Here is a 21,897-nt window from a genome sequence, read left to right on the forward strand (position 1 = left end):
AAAGTAAAAACACTTTCAAAAGGTCCTGTCGATTTTGTGGAAGAATTTTGGTATACACTAGTTGTGGACAGGGATTGTCTCTCTTTATTGCTGTATAGAACTTTCCAAAGGCTTAGTACAGTGTTCTGCACACAGTAAGCACTCAGTAAATATGACTGACTGACTGAATGAATGAATTTCCCCGGCATCTAGGAAGAATTTAAAAATGCTGTAATCAAAATAGATACACATGAAAGGAAGGAGTCGATTAACAAAGACCAAAAAATAAACTCCTGCCCAGAAATCAGAATGTGTTTTTAAGGGCAGGAAAATGTAAAATGTAAAAGATAAAAAGAGGGGAGAGGCCACTAGAAGAAAAACAGGAAGAAGGGAAGGGAGAAGGAACAGGGTGAGAAAATACTATCATTTGTGTAACCCAACCATAGAACCACAGGATGTGTGTGTGTGTGTGTGTGTGTGTGTGTGTGTGTGTGTGTGTGTGTGTGTGTGTTTGTATGCATACTCACATTTAGGCTCATATTCCATTTTGGAATACCATCAATATCCCCATCCCCAAATGTTTAGAAGAGTACATTCAAGCGTTGGCTGTGTAGAGACAAATAATAGTGGAAACTGAGGTAGTGGAGGAACAATAATAATAATAATAATAATAATGGCATTTATTAAGTGGTTACTATGTGCAAAGCACTGTTCTAAGCTCTGGGGAGGTTACAAAGTGATCAGGTTGTCCCACGGGGGGCTCACAGTCCTAATCCTCATTTTTACAGATGAGGTAACCGAGGCACAGATAAGTTGAATGACTTGCCCAAAGTCACACAGCTGACAATTGGCAGAGCCGGGATATGTACCCATGACCGCTGACTTCAAAGCCCGTGCTCTTTCCACTGAGCCACGCTGCTTTTCAATAACATACCCAACACCACACTGTAGATAAGCAGTCGCGACAAACACAAATGGGACAGTTGTTACTGCCCAGATGTGTGCATATTTTCCTACCTGATTTCCCTTTTTAGACTAACTTGATGACCACCTCTACAGTGGCCTGAAGTTTTACAATCCTTACTTCCACTCCCCTTTCTCTGCAGCCCAATTGTAACAGGGACTAACCTGAAAAAATTCAGTCTCTAGATGCTGAAAGGCTGAAAAGTGTATGGATGGTGATTGATGGATCCAATATATTTCATGGATCCAGTAGATTTCTAGCATCCAGTGGGGTAAAACAACTCCAACCAGCCCGACAAGTAAAGTTCTTCAGTCGTGCCTGGTTCCAACCATCTTAATTTGCAAAGTTAGGATCTCACACACCCCTAGCCTCAAGTTAATCTTCTCTTCTCTCTGATGAATTCGACACGATTCCCAGATTTACTGAGAATTTGTTTGTTCTACTGGATTCTCAAGAGCTAAGCCATCTTTTCGTCCACAGCTCAGGAAACCACAAGAAATAAATCTGCCACTGCTAGCATGACAAAGAAACACATTCAGTTCATCTCTCTGTAAATATGAAAGAAATGCTGGAAATGCTGTATTGAAAAGGATTGAGCATAGAGCAGGAATATTTATGGGCCTTAGAGCGAGCTGGGGAATGATTCTCCAGTGGCATGTTAAACAGATTCCCTCCAAAGTGTCACAAGCCAAGAATCAGATTTCATTTCCATTCCTCCCTGGTCAGGAACAGAGCTCGAATGTTACATCAGGTGAATTGTTTTACTTTTCTTCTCAGCTTCTCTCTAGGACTAGGCTCAGGGAGTTTTGCTACTGAATGTACAGTACAATTGCTGTAGATTATGTAGAGAAACCAGAAGCCTGCAGAAGCCAAATTCCAGATTCTCACCTGGTCATAGTAAATGTGCCCTGAATCTAGCCCCATACTTGATATTCCACTGGCCAAGCCCATTTGCACACCACCTGAATTCCATAAATGAGAGTGAGTTCCTCACAAGCATACTAATGATAGACAAGGTAAATAGCCCCAGCAATTCTGTAAGCTCTTAACTGTGAACTTGTTATGGACAGGGAACGTGTCAGTTAATTCTGTTATATTGTACGCTCCCAAGCACTTAGGACAGTGCTCTGTACATAGTAAATGCGCAATAAATACAGTTGATTGATTGAATGATTGGATAACACGGGCTTCTCACATACATGAAGTACCATCAGTGTGATATTTATGGTGACCATATTTTCTAAAGGACAGTGACGTAGGATCAATAAAATCATCCTTATTGAATATCCTGGGTGCTTACTGTATTAAACGCTTGAAAGTGCACATTGTAACAGAGTAGGTTGACACATACCCTGCCTTCCAAAGGAACTGAGAACAGTCTACAGAACTGGGGGTGGGGCCACTATGGTGTTTGGAGGTTTGGGTGGGGGGAAGGAGAGAAGGCCCAAAAGCAGAGAGCAATTGGAAACAGTGTGACCAGAGGGAAAAAGAGAGACAGAGGGATTAGTTTTAATCTCCATTTTACAGATGGAGAAATTGAGGCAGAAAGCTGTTGGGTAATTTGCCTAAAGTTATTACACTGGTCATACAGTTAAAGAAATCTGTTTTCTGAACTCCAAATCCAATACTCCATTAACTACCTGGAAACCTTTCAGGATAAATAAAGTTGCACCTAAAGGGTGATGGTGAAAAAAGCCAGAACGTACCTCTTAAAACCTGGCCACTTGTCTAGTCTTGTTCATTTATCTCACGGTTTTAAGAAAAGCCTTTAATTTTCCATGACTTCAATCCTGAAGAGGGAGGGAGACTCAGTATGTCCTACAGGAAACAGCACAGATCTGGGAGTCGGACGACCTGGGTTCTAATCCCATCTCCACCAGCATGGTTTACTGGATAGAGCATGGACCTGAAAGTCAGAAGGATATGGGTTCTAAACCAGGTCCACCACATGTCTGCTGTATGACCTTGGTTAAGTCACTTCACTTCTCTGGGTTTCAGGTACTTAATCTGTGAAATGGAGATTAAGAATGTAGGACCCCAGTGCTTAGAATAGTGCTTGGCACATAGTAAAATCTTAAGAATTACCATAATTATTAAAATAATCATTTTGTGACCCCAGAAACCCCCTGACCTACCACTGCCCTCACCTTCAAGTACAGCAGTGAGGCTCATCTTGCAATTTAGCTCAGATTTCTTTAGAACTGGGCCCTGGAGTTCCAAGGGAGGAGTTAATCTCTACTCGTCCTGTGAAAAGACCTAAAGGTGCTTTAAAGCCAACTCTAGGGTTTTATTTTGGTCTGTTGTCCCCTTCCTCATCATGAAAGTTAGGACACCATGACTCCCTGGATTTACCCTGAGTAAACGTTCATTATTAATATACATTTTTAATGTCATTTATTAAGCGCTTACTATGTGCAAAGCACTGTTCTAAACGCTGGGATAGATGCAAGGTTATTAGGTTGTCCCGCATGGGGCTCACAGCCTTTATCCCCATTTTACAGATGAGGTAACTGAGGCACAGAGAAGTTAAGTGATTTGCCCAAAGTCACACAGCTGACAAATGGCAGAGGTGGGATTAGAACCCATGACTTCTGTCTCCCAAGCCCGTGTTTTTAGGTGAATCGATGTCCTAGAAAGCATCTGAGCAATGTTATTAACGTTCAGTGATCTGCACACAGAAGGTGCCTCCATAAATACTGATAGCGATGAATCCTGACAATTTAAAAAATATATAAAAAAATGCATTCGTATTATCCTATCAGTGGCCTTGATCTCTGATTTTGTTTTCGGTGGAGGACTGTGACAGTGGGGTGTTGTGAAAGCAGCGAGGCCTAGTGGAAAGGCCACGGTACTGGGATCCAGAGGACCTGGATTCTAATTACTGTTTTGCCAATTGTTTGTTGGGTAATCTTGGGCAAACCACTTAATCTCTCTGTGCCTCAATTTACTCAACTGTAAAATAGGGATTCCATATCTGTTCTCCCTCCTACTTAGAGTGTGAGACAGGGACTGTGTTCTACCGATTAACTTGTATCTACATCAGTGCTTAGAGCAGTGTTCGGCACATAGTAAGCATTAAAAAGGAAAAACAAAGATCATCCTGGATTTTCTGGATTGAACCATTGGCCCACATTCCAACAAATGTCTGGTTGAGGGGCAGCACTGAAGGGTGCTGGTTAGAGCTCTTGATTGAAGGCAATGGACTCTTGTCTGAGCATCCTTTTCCCTCGAAAGTTCTCAGTCCTCTGGAGGGAACAATGTCATCTGGAGGGAACGATCAAGCAATCTATCAGTGGTATTTATTGAGCACTTACTGGGTGCAGAGCACTGTACTAAGGACTTGGAAGAGTACAGTATAAAAGAGTTGGTGGTTGACTTGTTCCCTGCTAACACTGAACTTCCAGTCTAGAATCAATCAATCAATCAATCAATCAATCGTATTTATTGAGTGCTTACTGTGTGCTGAGCACTGTACTAAGAGCTTGGGAAGTACAAGTTGGCAACATATAAAGACGGTCCCTACCCAACAGTGGGCTCACAGTCTAGAAGGGGGAGACAGAGAACAAAACAAAACATATTAACAAAATAAAATAAATTGAATAGATATGTACAAGTAAAATAAATAAATAAATGGAGTAATAAATACGTACAAACATATATACAAATATACAGGGGAAAGGGAAGGAGGTAAGGCGGGGGATGGAGAGGGGGAGAAGGGGGAGAGGAAGGAGGGGGATCAGTCTGGGAAGGCCTCCTGGAAGCAGAGCTTACAGAGGCCATGAGATGAGGGTGCTCCTGGTGCAGAAGGCGAGTCCCTCCAGAGTGTAAACTCGTAGTGGGAAGGGAATGTGACTGTTCATTTTTATGTTGTACTCTCCCAAGAGCTTAGCACAGAGATCAATACTCAATAAATGCATTCAATCATATTTACTGAGCACTTACTGTGTGCAAAGCACTGTACTAAGTGCTTGGGGGAGTACAATATAACAACAAACAGACACATTCCTTACGATTGAATGAATTATTGAATGAAAACAGAGACCCCAGCTCAATATCTGCAATGTTCAAACGCAATTGGCTCATGGTTCATTATAATAACAATTTACAGGAATGTCTTTCTCTAACAGCTCAAAGCACTTTGCCAGTCTTGAAGAGTGCTGGGACCTGGGGCACAGATAGGAGAAGAGACAATTTAGTTTCCATCTGTTTGTGGGTTTTCTTTGTTAGTTTTTTATGGTATTTGTTAAGCATTTACTATGTCCTACTGTACTAAGTGCTGCGGTAGATAAAAGGTAATCATTTTGGACACCTATCCATGTCCCACAAGGGGCTCACAGTTATAATTTCCATTTTACAGATGCGGTAACTGAGGCACAGAGAAGTAAAGTTACTTGCCAAAGGTCACATACGAGACACTGTGAATCCCTGCAGAGTTCAGGTCCCCTGATTCCCAGGTCCATACTCTATCCACTAGGTCATGCTACTTCTTCTTGTTCATTTTCAAGAAGGCTGGCCAGGGTGTGGTAAAGATGGGAGAAACAATACCTCCCCTAACGAGGGAAACCTTGTTCACACAGCAAGCACGTGGAATTCATTTCCACAGGAAGCTGGACCAGAAAACTCCAGCAGGTCCAAGCTGGGGTAGAATAAATTCAAGAACGAGAGGGAAAGTTGGCAATGTGAAGGGAAAAGATAGGGATGTTAAATGGCCCAGCACTGGCTATAAAGAAGAGCGATAATTCCATGGAAATTTAAAGAACCTAGTACAGTCATAGATAGGTTTTTTATTGTTCTTTAAGTTTTCAATAGTATTTGATAAGCACTTACTCTGTGCCAAGCACTGTACTAAGCGCTAGAGTACATACAACATAATCAGGTTGGACACAGTCCATATCCTACATGGGGCTAATAGTATTAATCTCCATTTTACAGGTGAGGTAACTGAGGCACAGAGAAGTTAAGTGACTTGCCCAAGATCTCAGAGCAGTCAAGTGGCAGAGCTAGAATTACTTCTTTACAAAAATGAGAGTATTACTATTGTGCCATTGAGTCATTTCCGATTCATACCGACTCCATAGATATACTTTCCCAGAATGTCCTGTTCTCTGCCGTAATCTGCAACCTTTTTAACGGTTCTTCCAGTATCATTGTTATGGTCTCTATCCATCTAGCTGCTGCTCCACCTCTTCCACATTTACCCTGGACTTTTCCTAGCGTTAGTGTCTTCACCAGAGAATTAATCTTCCTGAGATTAGAATTATGATTGATACTAGGATTGAAGTTCAGGTTACGTTTAAAACCATTAGATTGTAAATTCTCTAATAATAATGGCATTTGTTAAGCGTTTAGCACTTACTATGTGCCAAGCACTGTTCTAGGTGCTGAATAGTCAGGGAATGTGTGTTTCATTCAGTCATTCTCTTCCAAACACTTTGTATGATGTTTTGTATTAAGTCCTGGGAAGAGTGCAATTGATTAAGGAATTTAATCTCTAACTTTAAGGAATTCACAGTCTAGCAAGAGCAGTTGACAGACCCAAGCCATTCATATATGCTACTGCTGTTTATAGAGAAAGTTCATAAATGCAGAATGATGAATAAGTTTAAATGAATCTGAGCTGATAATATGAGGACGTAGCATGACCTAGTGGATAGATCATGGGCCTGGAATTCAGAAGGACTTGGGCCCTAATCCTGACTCTGCCACTTACCTTCTGTGTGACTTGGGCAAGTCATTTCACTTCTCTGTGCTTCAGTTAACTCGTCAATAAAATGGGAATTTAAGCCTCTGAGACCCATGTGAGACATAGATTGTGTCCAACCTTATAATCGTATATCTACCCCAGTACATAGTACAGTGCCTAGCACATAATAAGCGATTAAGAAATACCATAAAAAAGTGCAAGGACGCATAAACATAAATATTAGGGGCGACTGCTGAATGGATGCAACACGAGGAGGTGGATCTGACCCAGGGATTGATAATTCCAATTTTTAAAACTGTTCATCAAAGAAGCCTTGCAGGGCATAAATCCATCAATCAATCGGTGATATATATTGAGTGCTTATTTTGTGCAAGGCACTGAACTAAGCACTTGGGAGAATACAATATAATGGAGTTTGTAGACACACGCCCTGCCCATAAGAAGCTTACATTCCAGAAGGGGAGACAGACACTAAAATAAATTATGGATCTGTAACTGAAGGCTTGGGGACTGAGGGTGGGGTGACTATCAAGTGCTTACAGGGTAGATTCAAGTGCTCAGATATTTGCAGAAGGAAAAGGAAGTAGATGAAATTGAGGGCTTAGTTTGGGAAAGCCTCTGGGAGAAGATAGTAGTCTGACCATCTTCTCTGGGAGAAGATGGTAGTCTGACATATATGCAATGGAGGGAGTGCCAGACCAGAGGGAAGATGTGGGCAAGGTATAGGCCGCAAGATAAAGAAGCAGTATGGCTCAGTGGAAAGAGCACGGGCTTTGGAGTCAGAGGTCATGGGTTCAAATTCTGGCTCTGCCAATTGTCAGCTATGTGACTTTGGGGATGTCAATTAACTTCTCTGTGCCTTATTGAGTGCTTACCGTATGCAGAGCACTGTACTAAGTACTTGGGAGAGTATAATATTACCGAACTGGCGGACACATTTCCTGTCTTATTATCAATATTGTTATTAAGAGATTGAGTGGTTCTTCAATGTCACCCAGAAGCCCAACAGTCCAAGGCAGAGCTGGGACTAAAACCCAGATCTTCCACTTGCAGTCCTACGATCTTCTCACTGGCCCATGGTGACCAACAATAAATATATGCCTCTAGAGATAATATCTGTCACATGAAGAGTTTTCAGAATTCTAACGATCTGATTTCCTGTGTTTAACAAAGCCCATTAGTCACGGGATTCCTTTAAGGACCACCTCATTAGGACCAAGGAATCCCATGACAGTGTTCACGGAGATATTTTTTAAACAGACTTTGAAGATCTGCCAAAAGAGATGTGGCAGGTTAAGAAATGAGTCTGGTCTGTTTCACGGTATTTTAGAAGTAAGATTGTGATTTAAATGTTGACCAGAATTTACAATCCATGCTCAACTTTCCAAGGAGGGTCAGCCATTTGAACTTAGGTCTTTGCAATATGGCTGTTTTATATACTAAAATGACCAGGGAACTGCACAGGAAAAGTCCATGAACTAAAGCCTGAAAACCAAGAGATCGAGAGAATGCTCATGTAATAAAAAAGACAAAAAATTAATCCTTTGTTAGTCTTCCCACAGTGATGCATTTCTTTGTGCTTGGATCTGTATTTCCAATCATGGGAACCAAAAGGCTTCTCAGAGCTGCATCAGGATAGAACACAAATCTTGATTTAAGTCCAACCTTCACAATGGATGGTGGCAGTTTCCGAGAAACTGGAAGTTCTGAATCTCGAGTCATCTCTGGTTTCCCAGGAGTTAAGTTTATTTCCTTGGGGCTGTCTGAGATGTGCAACCTCACACACGTATGTCTGAGCTCAGAAGAGAAGAAAAGGAAACAACTACAAAGTTTTTCCCCCTTGACCCAGGAAATGTTTGGTGCACAGATATCTTTGGGAAAAGTTTTTATCCATCTGTCCATGTTCTTTTTCATCCACCTGGAAATTAATCTTTGCCAATCATCCCCAATAGATTGTAAGATCTTTGAGTGCAGGGATCACATATTATATCTCTATTGTACTCCATCAGTGGCTTAGAATTCTGTTCTGCATACAGTCAGAACTCAATAAATACTACAGATGGATTGTTTCATGAGCCAGTTACAGAAAGTAAACGCATAACCCTAACGGTCAGCCGAAGGAATAAACGTTCATTCATTCTTAACTTCGAAATATTTCATTCCACCAGTTGGCTACAGAATTAGGCAGTTACGAAAACACTGAAGGAACTCATAAAACAAAAACAAGAAAACACCATACAGAGGAACTGGTAAAGTGATAAGTAGCATAAATCCTGTGATGCTGGGCCACTATAGTCCTTAACGGGTATAGACCCAAGTGCATTGGTGTAAGTGGAGCAAGGTTTGAAGGCCAGGGTGTAGTAGGAGATCAGGATTTATGTTAGTACCCTTACACTTAATCTGTTTCTCTAAGTAATGCTTTTTGGGTTTTTTTTTTATCTCCTTTCTATCCATCTAGATCGTATGTTCTGTGGGCAGGGATCATGTCTACCTACTTCGTTGTACTGTACAACCCCAAGTGCTTAATTCAGTGCCTTGCACACGGTAAGCACTCGATAAGTATAATGATAATAATAATGGTCTTTGTTAAGCGCTTGCTATGTGCCAGGCACTGTACTAAACACTGGAGTGGATACAAGCAAAGGGGATTGGACACAGTCCCTGTTCCTCCTGGGGCTCCTAGATTTGATCCCCATTTTCCAGATGATGTAACTGAGGCCCAGAGAAGTGAAGTTACTTGCCCAAGGTCACACAGTAGAAAGGTGGTGGAGCTGGGATTAGAACCCAGGACCTTCTGACTCCCAGGCCCATGTTCTAGCCACTACACCATGCTGCTGCTTCCCAAGAAAAAGTGATAGGTTGAATGATAGTAAGCAGAGACACCTCCAAGCTAATTCCTGCTCAGAGCCTGCACAGGAGTGTCGGGCTCTCCTCTGCTGAGATCGGTCCGGCCCGACTCCCCTTGGCTCCTCCAGATCCATCCCGGCCCGGCCCGCGCCTCCTCAGCTCTCTCGGGGCCAGGTCTGCCCTTCTCCACCGTGCTCATCTCTGTCTCTTCAGGGTGTCACCCCACACCATCTTACAGTAAGCCAGTTGGACGCTGCATCCCAATTCTCTCCTGGGATCAAAACCCAACTTGAAATCTAACCTAAATTCAATCATTCAATTCATTCAATCGTATTTATTAAGCACTTAGTGTGTGCAGAATGCTGATTTAAGTGCTTCGGAGAGTACAATATAACAATAAACAGACACATTCAAGTCATAGTGCTAACTTTTGGAGATAAGTGGATAGAACGTGGGCCTGGGAGCCAGAATGACCTGGGTTCTATTCCTGCCTCCACCATTGCTGGAAATGTGTGATGCATATTATTGTCTAGGCTTTTGACAGTTACATTTCCCAGTATTTATTATCCGTTCCAGTAGGTTTTCCATTTTTTTCCCATTATCAACAGCCAGCTCCCCATTCTGACTTTCTTTCTCTTTCTTTTCCTGCAAGTGCAGAAGGTACACCTAGAACACTGTCCCCTTTCCTTAAACGAAAAATATGATCTCAAATAAATCCCTTCCACTGAGCAATTCCAGGCCACCCAACATATTTAAACTACCACAGCCTGGAAGTGGAAGTGGAAGTGTAGCAAACGTTATACACCAATAACCTGAACACAGTGAAGATAACTTTTTAAAAATGTTATTTAAGTTTCTACTATGTGCCAAGCAGAATACTAAGTGTTGGAGTAGATACAAGATAAGCAGGTTGGGCACACGGAGCTCACTGTCTCAATTCTCGTGTTACAGCTGAGGTAACTGAGGTACAGAGAAGATGTGACTTACCCAAGATCACACAGCAGCCAAGCGGCAGGAACAGGATTAGAACTCAAATCCTCTGACTACTAGGCTCATGATTTTTACACTAGGCAATACTGCTTCCCATTGAAAATCCTAAATGTCTCCTCCCCTTTGTCTGAAAGGAGTTTTCAACCCCCCTCTATGCCTCACCTACCAGCAAGGAGGGATTGAGGCACTTTTATAATGATAATGGCATTTATTAAGCACCTACTATGTGCAGAGCACTGTTCTAAGCGCTGGGGAGGTTACAAAGTGACCAGGGTGTCCCACGGTCTTAATCCCCGTTTTACAGATGAGGTAACCGAGGCCCAGAGAAGTTAAGTGACTTGCCAAAAGTCACACAGCTGACAACTGACAGAGCCGGGATTTGAACCCATGACCTTTGACTCCAAAGCCCATGCTCTTTCCACTAAGCTTCGCTGCTTCTCATATGAGTAGAACCCACTGAAAACCCTGCTTTGCACATAAACATACAATGGTGACTGCTAAAACCCATATCTGCCATCACTGCACAGCACACATCAAAGAAGTAATTCCTACTCCCTGAAGTTTACAATTGATTTCAACATCAACTAGAGACCATACTTAGTTTTCCAGCCCATTGAGCAGTAGTTATTCCTTTTTCTGAAAATATTTTATTTGAAAAGGCATAAGGTAATGGATGACTGTATTAAATATGGACATTGAGATGGAGGAAGAGATGTTTACACCCGGATAAATGGTTAACAATTCACATTTCCCCTGAGCCTAGAAAAAAACTCATATACATTGTACAGAAAAGAGCTGGATAGATAGAATAAGCCAAACACAAGAGGGGAAGAGATGTAGACATCTGTTTCACCTGAGTGATTTTCTCTCTAAACACGGCTTCCAACACCACATCTTTCTCATGGCTGTTTTCATTTCTCTGTTCCTCTACGTGTAGATGAGGGGGTTGAACACTGGGGCAATGGTTGTGTAAAATAGAGAGAACACTTTATCCTAGGGAAAGGTCTGGGCTGGGTGGAGGTAAATGAAGATGGAGGGCAAGAAAAACAATGCCACTATGGTGATGTGGGAAGCACAGGTGGAGAGGGCTTTGCGATGGCCTTGCGAAGAACGGTCCTCAGACTGGCTAAAATGGTGACATAAGAGAAGACCAAGACTGCAAAAAGAACCTCGACAATTGTCCCTGTATTGGCGAGGACTAAAAATCCAATCATGTCAGTATCTGTTCCAGGAGAAGGTTAACATCGCAGAAATAGTTATCAATCTTATTAGGGCCACAGCAGGGCAAAAAAATGGCAAGAAGCAACTGGACCGAGGAATGGAGAAGTGCTCCTCCCCAGCACACTGCAACCACTGTAGCACAACGCTGCTTGCTCATCATAACCACATAGTGCAAGGCTTAGCAGATGGCAACATAGCGATCGTAGGCCATCCTCACAAGGATAAAGATCTCCACCCCACCAAATAAGTGCATGGTGAAGAGTTACATCATGCAATGGCTGAAAGAGATGCTTTTTGTCTCAGATAGCAAATCCCTGACCAGTTTGGGAGTCACCGTGGAAGTGTAGTGTCCATGAGGGACAAGTGTCCGAGGAAGAAGTACATGGCCTGTTTGATGGGAGAACTGCCTCAGTCAGTGATAAGGATGAGGAAATTCCCTAAGATGATTGTACTGTAACAGGAGAGAAACATCCCAAAGCAACATATCTGCAGATTTCTGTCACTGGACAGTCCTAAGAACACAAATTCTGTGACGTTCCTATTTTCCATCCTGAGAATGGGGAATATTTCCCTGAAGTGATTGCAAAATGAAACATCATAAATCACATTTAGAAAATTTCAGTGACCAGTTCATTGGACTTATAATTACATATCACTTATATTACCATGTCGATATGTGTAAGAACACTGCAAGAGAAACTTCATATCTTTTCTGGATATACAACCCTTTCATTTCTATTGAGGTGATAATTTGTTTAATATATTAAGAGCTCACCATGTGCCAGGCATTGTGTTAATTACCAGAATGCAAGCTAATTGGATAGGAAACTGTCTTTTTTCCATATAGGGCTCACAATCTAGGAAGTAGAGAGAGGGAAAGTTTTATCCCCATTTTGTAATGGAGAAAACTGAGGCACAAGAGAAACAGCCTTGCTTCATGGAAAGAGCACAGGCCTGGGAGTCACAAGATTTGGGTTCTAATTCCAGATCTCCCACCTGCCTGCTGTGTGACCTTGACCAACTCATTTAACATATCTGTGTCTCAGTTTACACATCTGTAAAATGGGGATTAAATTCTACCTCCCTCCTACTTAGACTCAGTGCCCCCACTTTGTTATGTCATTTGTTAAATGCTTACTATGTGCCAGGCAGTGTTCTAAGCACTGGGATAGGAAGAAGCTAATCAGGGTTGGACAGGGTCTGTGTCTCACATGTTGACATGTTGAAGCAGCCTGGCTTAGTGGAAAAAGGCCGGGGTTGGGAGTCAGAAGTCACGGGTTCTCATCCCAGCCTCGTCATGTGTCCGCTGTGTGACTCTGTACAAGTTGCTTAACTTCCCTGTGCCTCAGTTACCTCAGCTGTAAAATAGGGATTAAGACTGTGAGCCACACATGGCACAACCTGATTATTTAGTATCTACCCCAGTGTTTAGAACAGTTCTCAGCACATAGTAAGTGCTTAACAAATACTGTTATTATTATTATTATTTTATTATAATGCTGTGTGATTTTCCTGAGGTCAAACAGCAGACAAGTGGCAGGGCCAGGATTAGAACCCTGGTGCTTCTGACTCCCAATCAATCAATCAATCAATCATATTTATTGAGCGCTTACTGTGTGCAGAGCACTGTACTAAGCGCTTGGGAAGTACAAGTCGGCAACACATAGAGACAGTCCCTACCCAACAGCGGACTCACAGTCTATAAGGGGAAGACAGAGAACAAAACCAAACATACTAATAAAATGAAATAAATAGAATAGATATGTACAAGTAAGATAAATAAATAAATAGAGTAGTAAATATGTACAAACATATATACATATATACAGGTGCTGTGGGGAAGGGAAGGAGGCAAGATGTGGGGGATGGAGAGGGGGAAGGAGAGGAGAGGAAGGAAGGGGCTCAGTCTGGAAAGGCCTCCTGGAGGAGGTGAGCTCTCAGTAGGGCCTTGAATGGAGGTAGAGAGCTAGCTCGGCGGATGGGCAGAGGGAGGGCATTCCAGGCCCGAAGGATGACGTGCACCGGGGGTCGATGGCAGGACAGGCGAGAACGAGGCACTGTGAGGGGATTAGCGGCGGAGGAGTGGAGGGTGCGGGGTGGGCTGTAGAAGGAGAGAAGGGAGGTGAGGTAGGAGGGGGCAAGGTGATGGAGAGCCTTGAAGCCGAGGGTGAGGAGATTCTGCCTGATGCGCAGATTGATAGATAGCCACTGGAGATTTTTGAGGAGGGGAGTAACATGCCCAGAACATTTCTGGACAAAGACTATCCGGGCAGCAGCATGAAGTATGCCTATGCTTTATCCAATAGGTCACACCGCTTGCCTGTACTGAGTATCTTTTATCTATCCTAATACTTAGTACAGTGCTTAGCACATAGGACTTATGAAGTGCCATAATAAAAATAATAACAAAAATAATCATCCTGAATTTATTCCTGGGCATAACACAGAGTAAATGCTTAACAAATACCATAACTATTATAAAACAAGCAATCAATCCTATTTATTGAGGGCTTACTATGTGCAGAGTACTGCACTAAGCACGTTGGTGAGTACAATATAATAGAGTTGATACACACATTTCCTAAACAGTTATTGTAAATATCATTATTAAGAGATTGAGTGGCATGTCCCAGATCACCCAGCAGTCCAGGAGCAGAGCAGGAACTAATAAGAATAATAACAAGAAGAATAATTGCAATACTTGTTAAGCACTTACTATGTGCCAAGCACTGTTTTAAGCTCTGGGGCAAATACAAGTTCATGAGGTTGGACATAGTCTCTGTCCCACATGGGGTTCACACTCTTAATCCCCATTTTACAGATGAGGTATCTGAGGAATAGATAGTGAAGTGACTTTTCCAAGGTCACAGAACAGCTATATGGTGGAGCTGGGATTAGAACCCACGTTGTCCTGACTTCCAGGCCTCTGCTCAATCCACTAGACCATGCTAATTCCCACATGCAGGTCTCTCACTCCCAGTCTTATCAATCATTCAATCAATCAATCAATCAATCGTATTTATTGAGCGCTTACTGTGTGCACAGCACTGTACTAAGCGCTTGGGAAGTACAAGTTGGCAACATATAGAGACAGTCCCTACCCAACAGTGGGCTCATAGCCTAGAAAGGGGAGACAGAGAACACAACCAAACATATTAACAAAATAAAATAAATAGAATAGGTATGTACAAGTAAAATCAATCAATCAATCAATAAATAGAGCAATAAATATGTACAAACATATATACATATATACAGGTGCTGTGGGGAAGGGAAGGAGGTAAGACAGAGGGAATGGAGAGGGGGACGAGGGGGAGAGGAAGGAGGGGGCTCAGTCTGGGAAGGCCTCCTGGAGGAGCTGCGCTCTCAGTAGGGCTTTGAAGGGAGGAAGAGAGCTTGCTTGGCGGATGGGCAGAGGGAGGGCATTCCAGGCCAGGGGGATGATGTGGGCCGGGGGTCGACGGCGGGACAGGCGAGAACGAGGCACAGTGAGGAGATTAGCGGCAGAGGAGCTGAGGGTGCGGGCTGGGCTGTAGAAGGAGAGGAGGAAGGTGAGGTAGGAGGGGGCGAGGTGATGGTGATATCATCTTTCCACTGGGCTATAGTGCCCAGCAATGACTATATACCTCTGGAGATCATAACTGTCGCATGAGGATGTTTCAGAATTCAAACAACCCGTTTTCCTTTTTCTAATAAATCCCACTCACTTTTGAATACATGCCTTATCGCGGCAGTAGAGTTTGTGTAAGATGTGAAGCTTAGAGCTTAGAGTAAGAGAGCTATTCTCTCATCGGGCTTACCCATAATGGAAAGGTCTAATCCAGAGCATCACACAAAGTTGATTCACCTGTGCTGGGCAGCAGCAGAACGGGAAAGAAGGCAATGGATAAGGACTTCCATATTTTTGATCCAGAAAACTTTGTGCACTAAATACCAGAATGAGTACAGAAGAAAATGGGGTGTTCTGGAGAAGACGTGTCCACGGAGTCACCATGAGTCAGAAATCACTTAAAGGCATTCGACAACAACAATAAAGCCCATCAGTCAAGGGATTCCTTTAAGAACCACCTGATTAGAACCAAGAATTCACATGAGGGTGTCTATTCAGATATTTTTTAAACAGTCCTGGAGTTCTGCCAAAAGAGAAATGGTGGGCTAAAAAACGAATTTTGTCTGTCTCACGATATTTCAGAATTAAGACTGTGACTTCGGTGAAGACCAAAATTCAAAATCCATGCTCAATTTTCCAAGGAGAGTCAGCCAATTCGACCCTAGGGCCTTGCAATCTGGCTTCTTTTTTATATTAAAATGACAAAGGACCTGCACAGAAAAGTCCATGAATCAAAAAATGAGAACTGGGAAATTAAGAGAAAACTCTTGTTATAAAAAAAAACCCTAACCCATTTTTTAGTCCTCCCACAGTGGTGCATTTCTGTATGCTTGGATCTTTATGTCGAGTCACTGGAAGCAAAAGGCTTTTCAGAGCTGCATCAGCACAGAGCTCAAGACTCAGTGGAAGACCAACCTTCCCATTGGATGGAGGCAGTTTCCAAAACACTCGTATTTCTGAATCTCGAATCTTCTCTGGTTTCCCGAGAGTCAAAATTATTTCCTTGGGGCTGTTAGAGACGTGCAACCTCACCCACTTATTTCTGAGCTCAGAGGGGAAAAAAAGAAAGACAACTACAAAGCTTTCCCCCTCAACCCAGCAAATGCATGGTGCAGAGCTATATTTGGAAAAACACTTTGCCTAGAAGTCCCAACCGTTAAAGCTAAACATTTTAAAGGTCCAGGGACTCTGCCAGTGCCCAAAGTCCCTGAAGATCTTCCTTATCGGAGGTGGGGGTGGAAGAAACCCAGGAACTTTTCTTCATCACGTTGAAAACAGGTTTGAGTACAGCTTCGTAGGTACTGCTATCAGTTCTGTAACTTTGCCCATATTTTCATTTTTAATTTAACCATTTGTTGACTATTTTATTTTCCCCAGATTATACCCTCTCAACTACCCAGTCAGTTCATTTGCACTCACAGCCAGCCATACACCTTAGACATTATTAAAGAACTTAAAGACTCATTTAACCGTCTTTCCATTTTCTTTTTCATCTAATTGGAAATTATTCTGTACCTCTCACTGGCAATAGATTGTACGTTTCTTGAGCACAGGGATCATGTCTTTCATCTATATTATACTCCTTTAAGGGCTTCGGTTTGCGCTCTGCATGCAGCCGATACTCAGGAAATGCTATAGATTGATTGTTTTATGAGCCAATTTCAAAAACCATACAATAACCCTAATGGTCAACAGAAAGGATAAATGTTCATTCACCTTTAAATTTCAAACTATTTCATTCTACTAGTTGGCTACAGAATTATGCAGTTATGAAAACGTTGAAGAAAATCAGAAATCATATAGCTAAGGTGTCTTGTTTAAATAGAAGTTGGTAAAAAATGCCTTTTGGAAATAATAAATTGTACATCATCCACCTGAACTGAAACTCAGGCTTACCTACATCTAAATCATGGAAGAAGACTTTGCAAATGGTCTTAAATTTTTTTCAGAATCAAAGAATCAACTGGAAATTTACTCATGGAGTTTGTGTCTCCCTCCTGAGCACAGCCCACATCAGTATGTGGAGCGAAGAGCTGGTCATAAACACACAGACCAGCCATGAGAGGAGAAGGTCTCCTCCAAGAGGCCTTTCCATGAATAAGCTGTCTCTTCATTTATCTTCCCCACCCTCTGCTCTGCAATGACTCTGCACTTGGCTGTGTACCTCTTAAGAACTCTTGTTTTCATCCCAGCCCCCATCATTTATAGTACATCTCCTTATGCCCTAATGTTATCCCAGCTGTAATTGATTTTAATGTCTATCTCCCCGTGGAAACTGTTAGCTCATTGAGGGCAGGGGTAAAATCTACTAATTCTGTTGTATTACAGTTTCCCAAGTGATTAGCAAAGTGCTCAAGGCTCATAGTGCAGTGGTTTGCACGCAGTAAACGCTCAATAAATACGACTGAATGAAGCCCCTTGTGGGCAGGGATTGACTCTATTGCTGTAGTGTACTTTCCAAGTGTTTAGTACAGCGCTCTACAAACAGTAAGCTCTCAATAAATATAACTGAGTGAAACGAATTAATGCTCTGCACATGTAAGTGCTCAATAAGCACAATTGATTGATTGATTAACATAATCCCCTCCTGAGCTCAAGTATTGTGGTACTATCACCCAGCATTATTTTCCCAAGGAAATACTAATAATCATTATGATACCTTTAAATGCTGACTATGTGCCAAACAGTGTTCTAAGAGCTGGGGTAGATACAATTTAATCTGGTTGGACACAGTTCCTGTTCCACATAGGACTCACACTCTTATCCCCATTTGACAGATGAGGCACAGAGAAGTGAAGTGACTTGCCCAGGGTCACACAGCAGACACATATGGTGCAGGGATTAGAACCGAGATCCTTCTGACTCCCAGGCCCATGTTCTATCCACTAAGCCATGCTCCAGTGCTCCAGGTCTCAGAGGGAAACAAAGACTTCTCTCATACTTTCCCATATTCCTGTCCCTTTTGTAAAAGTTCTCTATAGTTACTGGAGATCGAAGAGAAGCAATAGTTGGAAATGTAATAAGTGCTCACTATGTGTTAAACATTGTATTTACCACAGAGGTAGACAGAAAATAATCAGCTAAGACACAGTCCCTGTTCCTCAAAGGACGCACAGTCAAAGTAGGAAGGAGAACAAGTATTGAATCCCAATTTTATGGACGAGGAAACTGAAACACAGAGAAGTTAAGGGACGTGCCCAAAGTCACACGGCAAGCAAGTGATCTTTATTTTTATTATCATTGTCATAGTTGTTATGTGCTTACTGTATGAATACATGCCACCCCATGCTCCTAAGAGAAGCCGGGGTTGACATTCTATTCCAGTTCTCTCTTGGGATCTAAATCCAACTTGAAATCTAGGCCAAATTCCAACCAGAGCCCTAGTTTGAATCATAGCTCTACCTCTTGTGGCCTAGCCCAGAGGATATAATAAGGGCATGGGAATCGGTAGGAACTGGATCCTTATCCTGGGTAGGGAACGTCTCTATCTTTTGCCAAATTGTAATTTGCAAATGCTTAGTAAAGTGATCTGCACTCAGTAAGTGCTCAATAAATACGATTGAATGAATGAATGTGTTTGACCTTGAGCAAGTGACTCAACTTTTCTGTGCCTCAGTTACATCACCTGTAAAATGGGGATTAAGCCTGTTATTCCCATGTGCGACACGGACTCTGTCCAACTTGATTAGCTTGTATCTACCCCAGTGCTTAAGTACAGGGCGTGACACATAGTAAGAGCTTAACAAATACCATTAGAAAAAAAAGAAGAAAAACTCTGACCCTACTACCATGTATCATGCTTGCAAAATTCATCCTTTTGACAGTACACTACTGATTGTCTACCTGCCAAGTGAGGGGCGTACTGCCTTCCACATTATAACATAAAACTGCAACAAAGATATCTGAACATTCTTAGGGGAATAGCTCCTTACTGCTCGTCTTACTTCTACATCATATTTTTCAAACTCCATGGATATGCACATTGTCTCAATCATTCTGAAAGCTATTTTTCCCAGTATGTATCTTCCATTCTAGTAGGTTTTCCATTTTAACTTAATTAAAGGCAGCCATCTCCCTATTCTGAATTTCTTTTTCTTTCGAGTCCTAAATCCTCACATCATGGTTTCAATTGCAGAGGAAGGTACCACTGAGAATATCGCCCCATTTCCTTCAATGAAAAATGTGATCTCAAATGAATCCCTTCCATTTAGCAATTCCAGGACTCCCCAACGTGTTTGAAATATCTCAGCCTGATGAATTAGTCCCTTAGCATTATTATGCACCAATAAAATGCACTAAGGATTGTAAAGATGATTTTCTAGTCATCTTTTTTAAGTGCTTACTGTGTGCCAAGCATTGTACTAACTGCTGGGGTAGATATAAAATAATCATTTTAGACATAGTCTAGATTACACATGGGGCTCAGAGTCTCAGTTTCCATTTTACAGATGAGGTAACGGGAAGAAGTTAACTGACTTGCCCAAGGTCACACAGCGGGCAGGTGGCAGAAACAGGATTAGAATCCAAATCCTCTGACTACTAGTCTTGTGGTCTTTCTAGACTGTGAGCCCACTGTTGGGTAGGGACCGTCTCTGTGCGTTGCCGACTTGTACTTCCCAAGCGCTTAGTACAGTGCTCTGCACACAGAAAGGGCTCAATAAATATGATTGATTGATTGATTGATTAGTTGATTGATTTCCACTAAGAACACTCCCTCCCATTTGAAATTATATATGCTGTCCTCCCACATCTGAAAATAGTTTTTAAACCCCCTTCTATGCCTCATTTACCAGCAAGGAGGGACTGAGGCAATTGTATGAGTAGAACCCACTGAGAACTCTGCTTTGCACAGAAGCATTTAGTAGAAACTATATCTGCTAAAACCCAAATCTGCACAGCGCACATCAAAGATGTAACTCCCTCTCCTTAGAAGCTTAGAAATAATTTTAACATCAGCTGAAGGTCTTAATTAGCTTTGCATCCCATTAAGCAGGAGTTATTCCATTTCTTGAAAGTATTGTATTTGAAATGGCATAGGACAATGCATGGATGTATTAAATATAGGCATTAAGGTGGAGAAAGGGATGTTTAAACAGTAGGAATTCTCCTTTCCCCTGAAAGGAATTCTCCTTTCCAGGTTTCTCCCCAGGAGAAAACCTGGGCTGATTGTACAGAGAAGAGCTGGGTGTATAGAATAAGCCAAATGAAGGAGGGGAAGACAGGACATGTGAACATCCATTTCACCTGCCTGATTTTCTCTCCCAATGCGGCTTCCTACACCACACCTTTTTCATGGCCGTTTTCATCTCTCTGTTCCTCAACGTGTAGATGAGGGGGTTGAACATGGGGGCAATGATGGTGTAAAACAGAGTAAACACCTTATCCTCTGGGAAGGTCTGGGCTGGCCGGAGGTAAATGAAGATGCAGGGCAAGAAAAACAATGCCACCACGGTGATGTGGGAAGCACAGGTGGAGAGGGCTTTGCGACGTCCTTCCAAAGAGTGGGTCCTCAGACTAGTTAAAATGGTGACATAAGAGAAAACCAATATTGCAAAAGAAACCGACACAACTGTCCCTGTATTGCCGAGGACTAAAAATCCAGTCACGTAAGTATCTGAGCAAGCCAGTTCCAGGAGAGGCTGAACATCGCACAAATAGTGATCAATCTTATTAGGGCCACAGAAGGGCAAAAAAATGACAAGGAGCGACTGGACCGAGGAATGGAGAAATGCTCCTCCCCAGCACACTGCAACCACTGTGACACATCGCTGTTTGTTCATGATGACCATATAGTGTAAGGGTTTGCAGATGGCGACATAGCGATCGTAGGCCATCCCCACGAGAATGAAGATCTCCACCCCACCAAATAAGTGCATGGTGAAGAGTTGCATCATGCAGTGGTCGAAAGAGATGGTTTTCTTCTCAGACAGCAAATCTCTGACTAGTTTCGGAGTCACCGTGGAAGTGTAGCAGAGGTCCATGAGGGACAAGTGGCAGAGGAAGAAGTACATGGGCTGTTTGATGAGGGAACTGCCTCTGATGGTGATGAGGATGACAAGATTCCCTCCGAGGATTGCAATGTAACAGGAGAGGAAGAGCCCAACGAAGAATATCTGTAAATTTCTATCCCTAGACAAACCTAAAAGAACAAATTCAGTGACGTTGTTCCTATTTTCCATCCTGGGAATGAGGAATATTTCCCTGAAATGATTGCAAAATGAAGCATCGTAAATAATATTTAGAAACTTTCAGTGACCAGTTCATTGGACTTATAATTGAATATCACTTACAATACTGTGCCAATATATATGAGAAACTTTATATCTTTTCTGGTTATACATCTCTTTCATTTCTAGTGAGAAGATAAACATATACTTTTATTCATTATGAACTCTGTGTTAAGTACCAGAATACAGGCTAATCAGATAGGAAACAGTCCTTCTTCCATATAGGGCTCACCATCTAAGAAGAAGGGAGAAGGAAAATTGTATCCCCATTTGGCAGTGGAGAAACCTGTGACACAAGAGAAGAAGCCTGGCCTAATGGAAAGAGCACAAGCCTGGGAGTCACAAGATTTGGGTT

The 21,897-nt window shown here is 42.3% G+C and overlaps 1 protein-coding gene across 1 annotated transcript; it reads right to left on the minus strand.

The window, feature by feature from the left end:
- Nucleotides 1-17,201: 17,201 nt before the first annotated feature.
- Nucleotides 17,202-21,494, minus strand: LOC119924392 (olfactory receptor 4P4-like). The gene is made up of 2 exons (XM_038743228.1): nucleotides 20,594-21,494; nucleotides 17,202-17,206 (listed from the first exon to the last, which is right to left on the minus strand). Exons 1-2 carry the CDS (start codon nucleotides 21,492-21,494, stop codon nucleotides 17,202-17,204), a joined length of 906 nt encoding a protein of 301 aa, XP_038599156.1.
- Between the last annotated feature and the right edge of the window lie 403 nt (nucleotides 21,495-21,897).

This window comes from Tachyglossus aculeatus, unplaced genomic scaffold (assembly GCF_015852505.1).
Source record: "Tachyglossus aculeatus isolate mTacAcu1 unplaced genomic scaffold, mTacAcu1.pri scaffold_97_arrow_ctg1, whole genome shotgun sequence".
Classification (NCBI taxonomy): domain Eukaryota; kingdom Metazoa; phylum Chordata; class Mammalia; order Monotremata; family Tachyglossidae; genus Tachyglossus; species Tachyglossus aculeatus.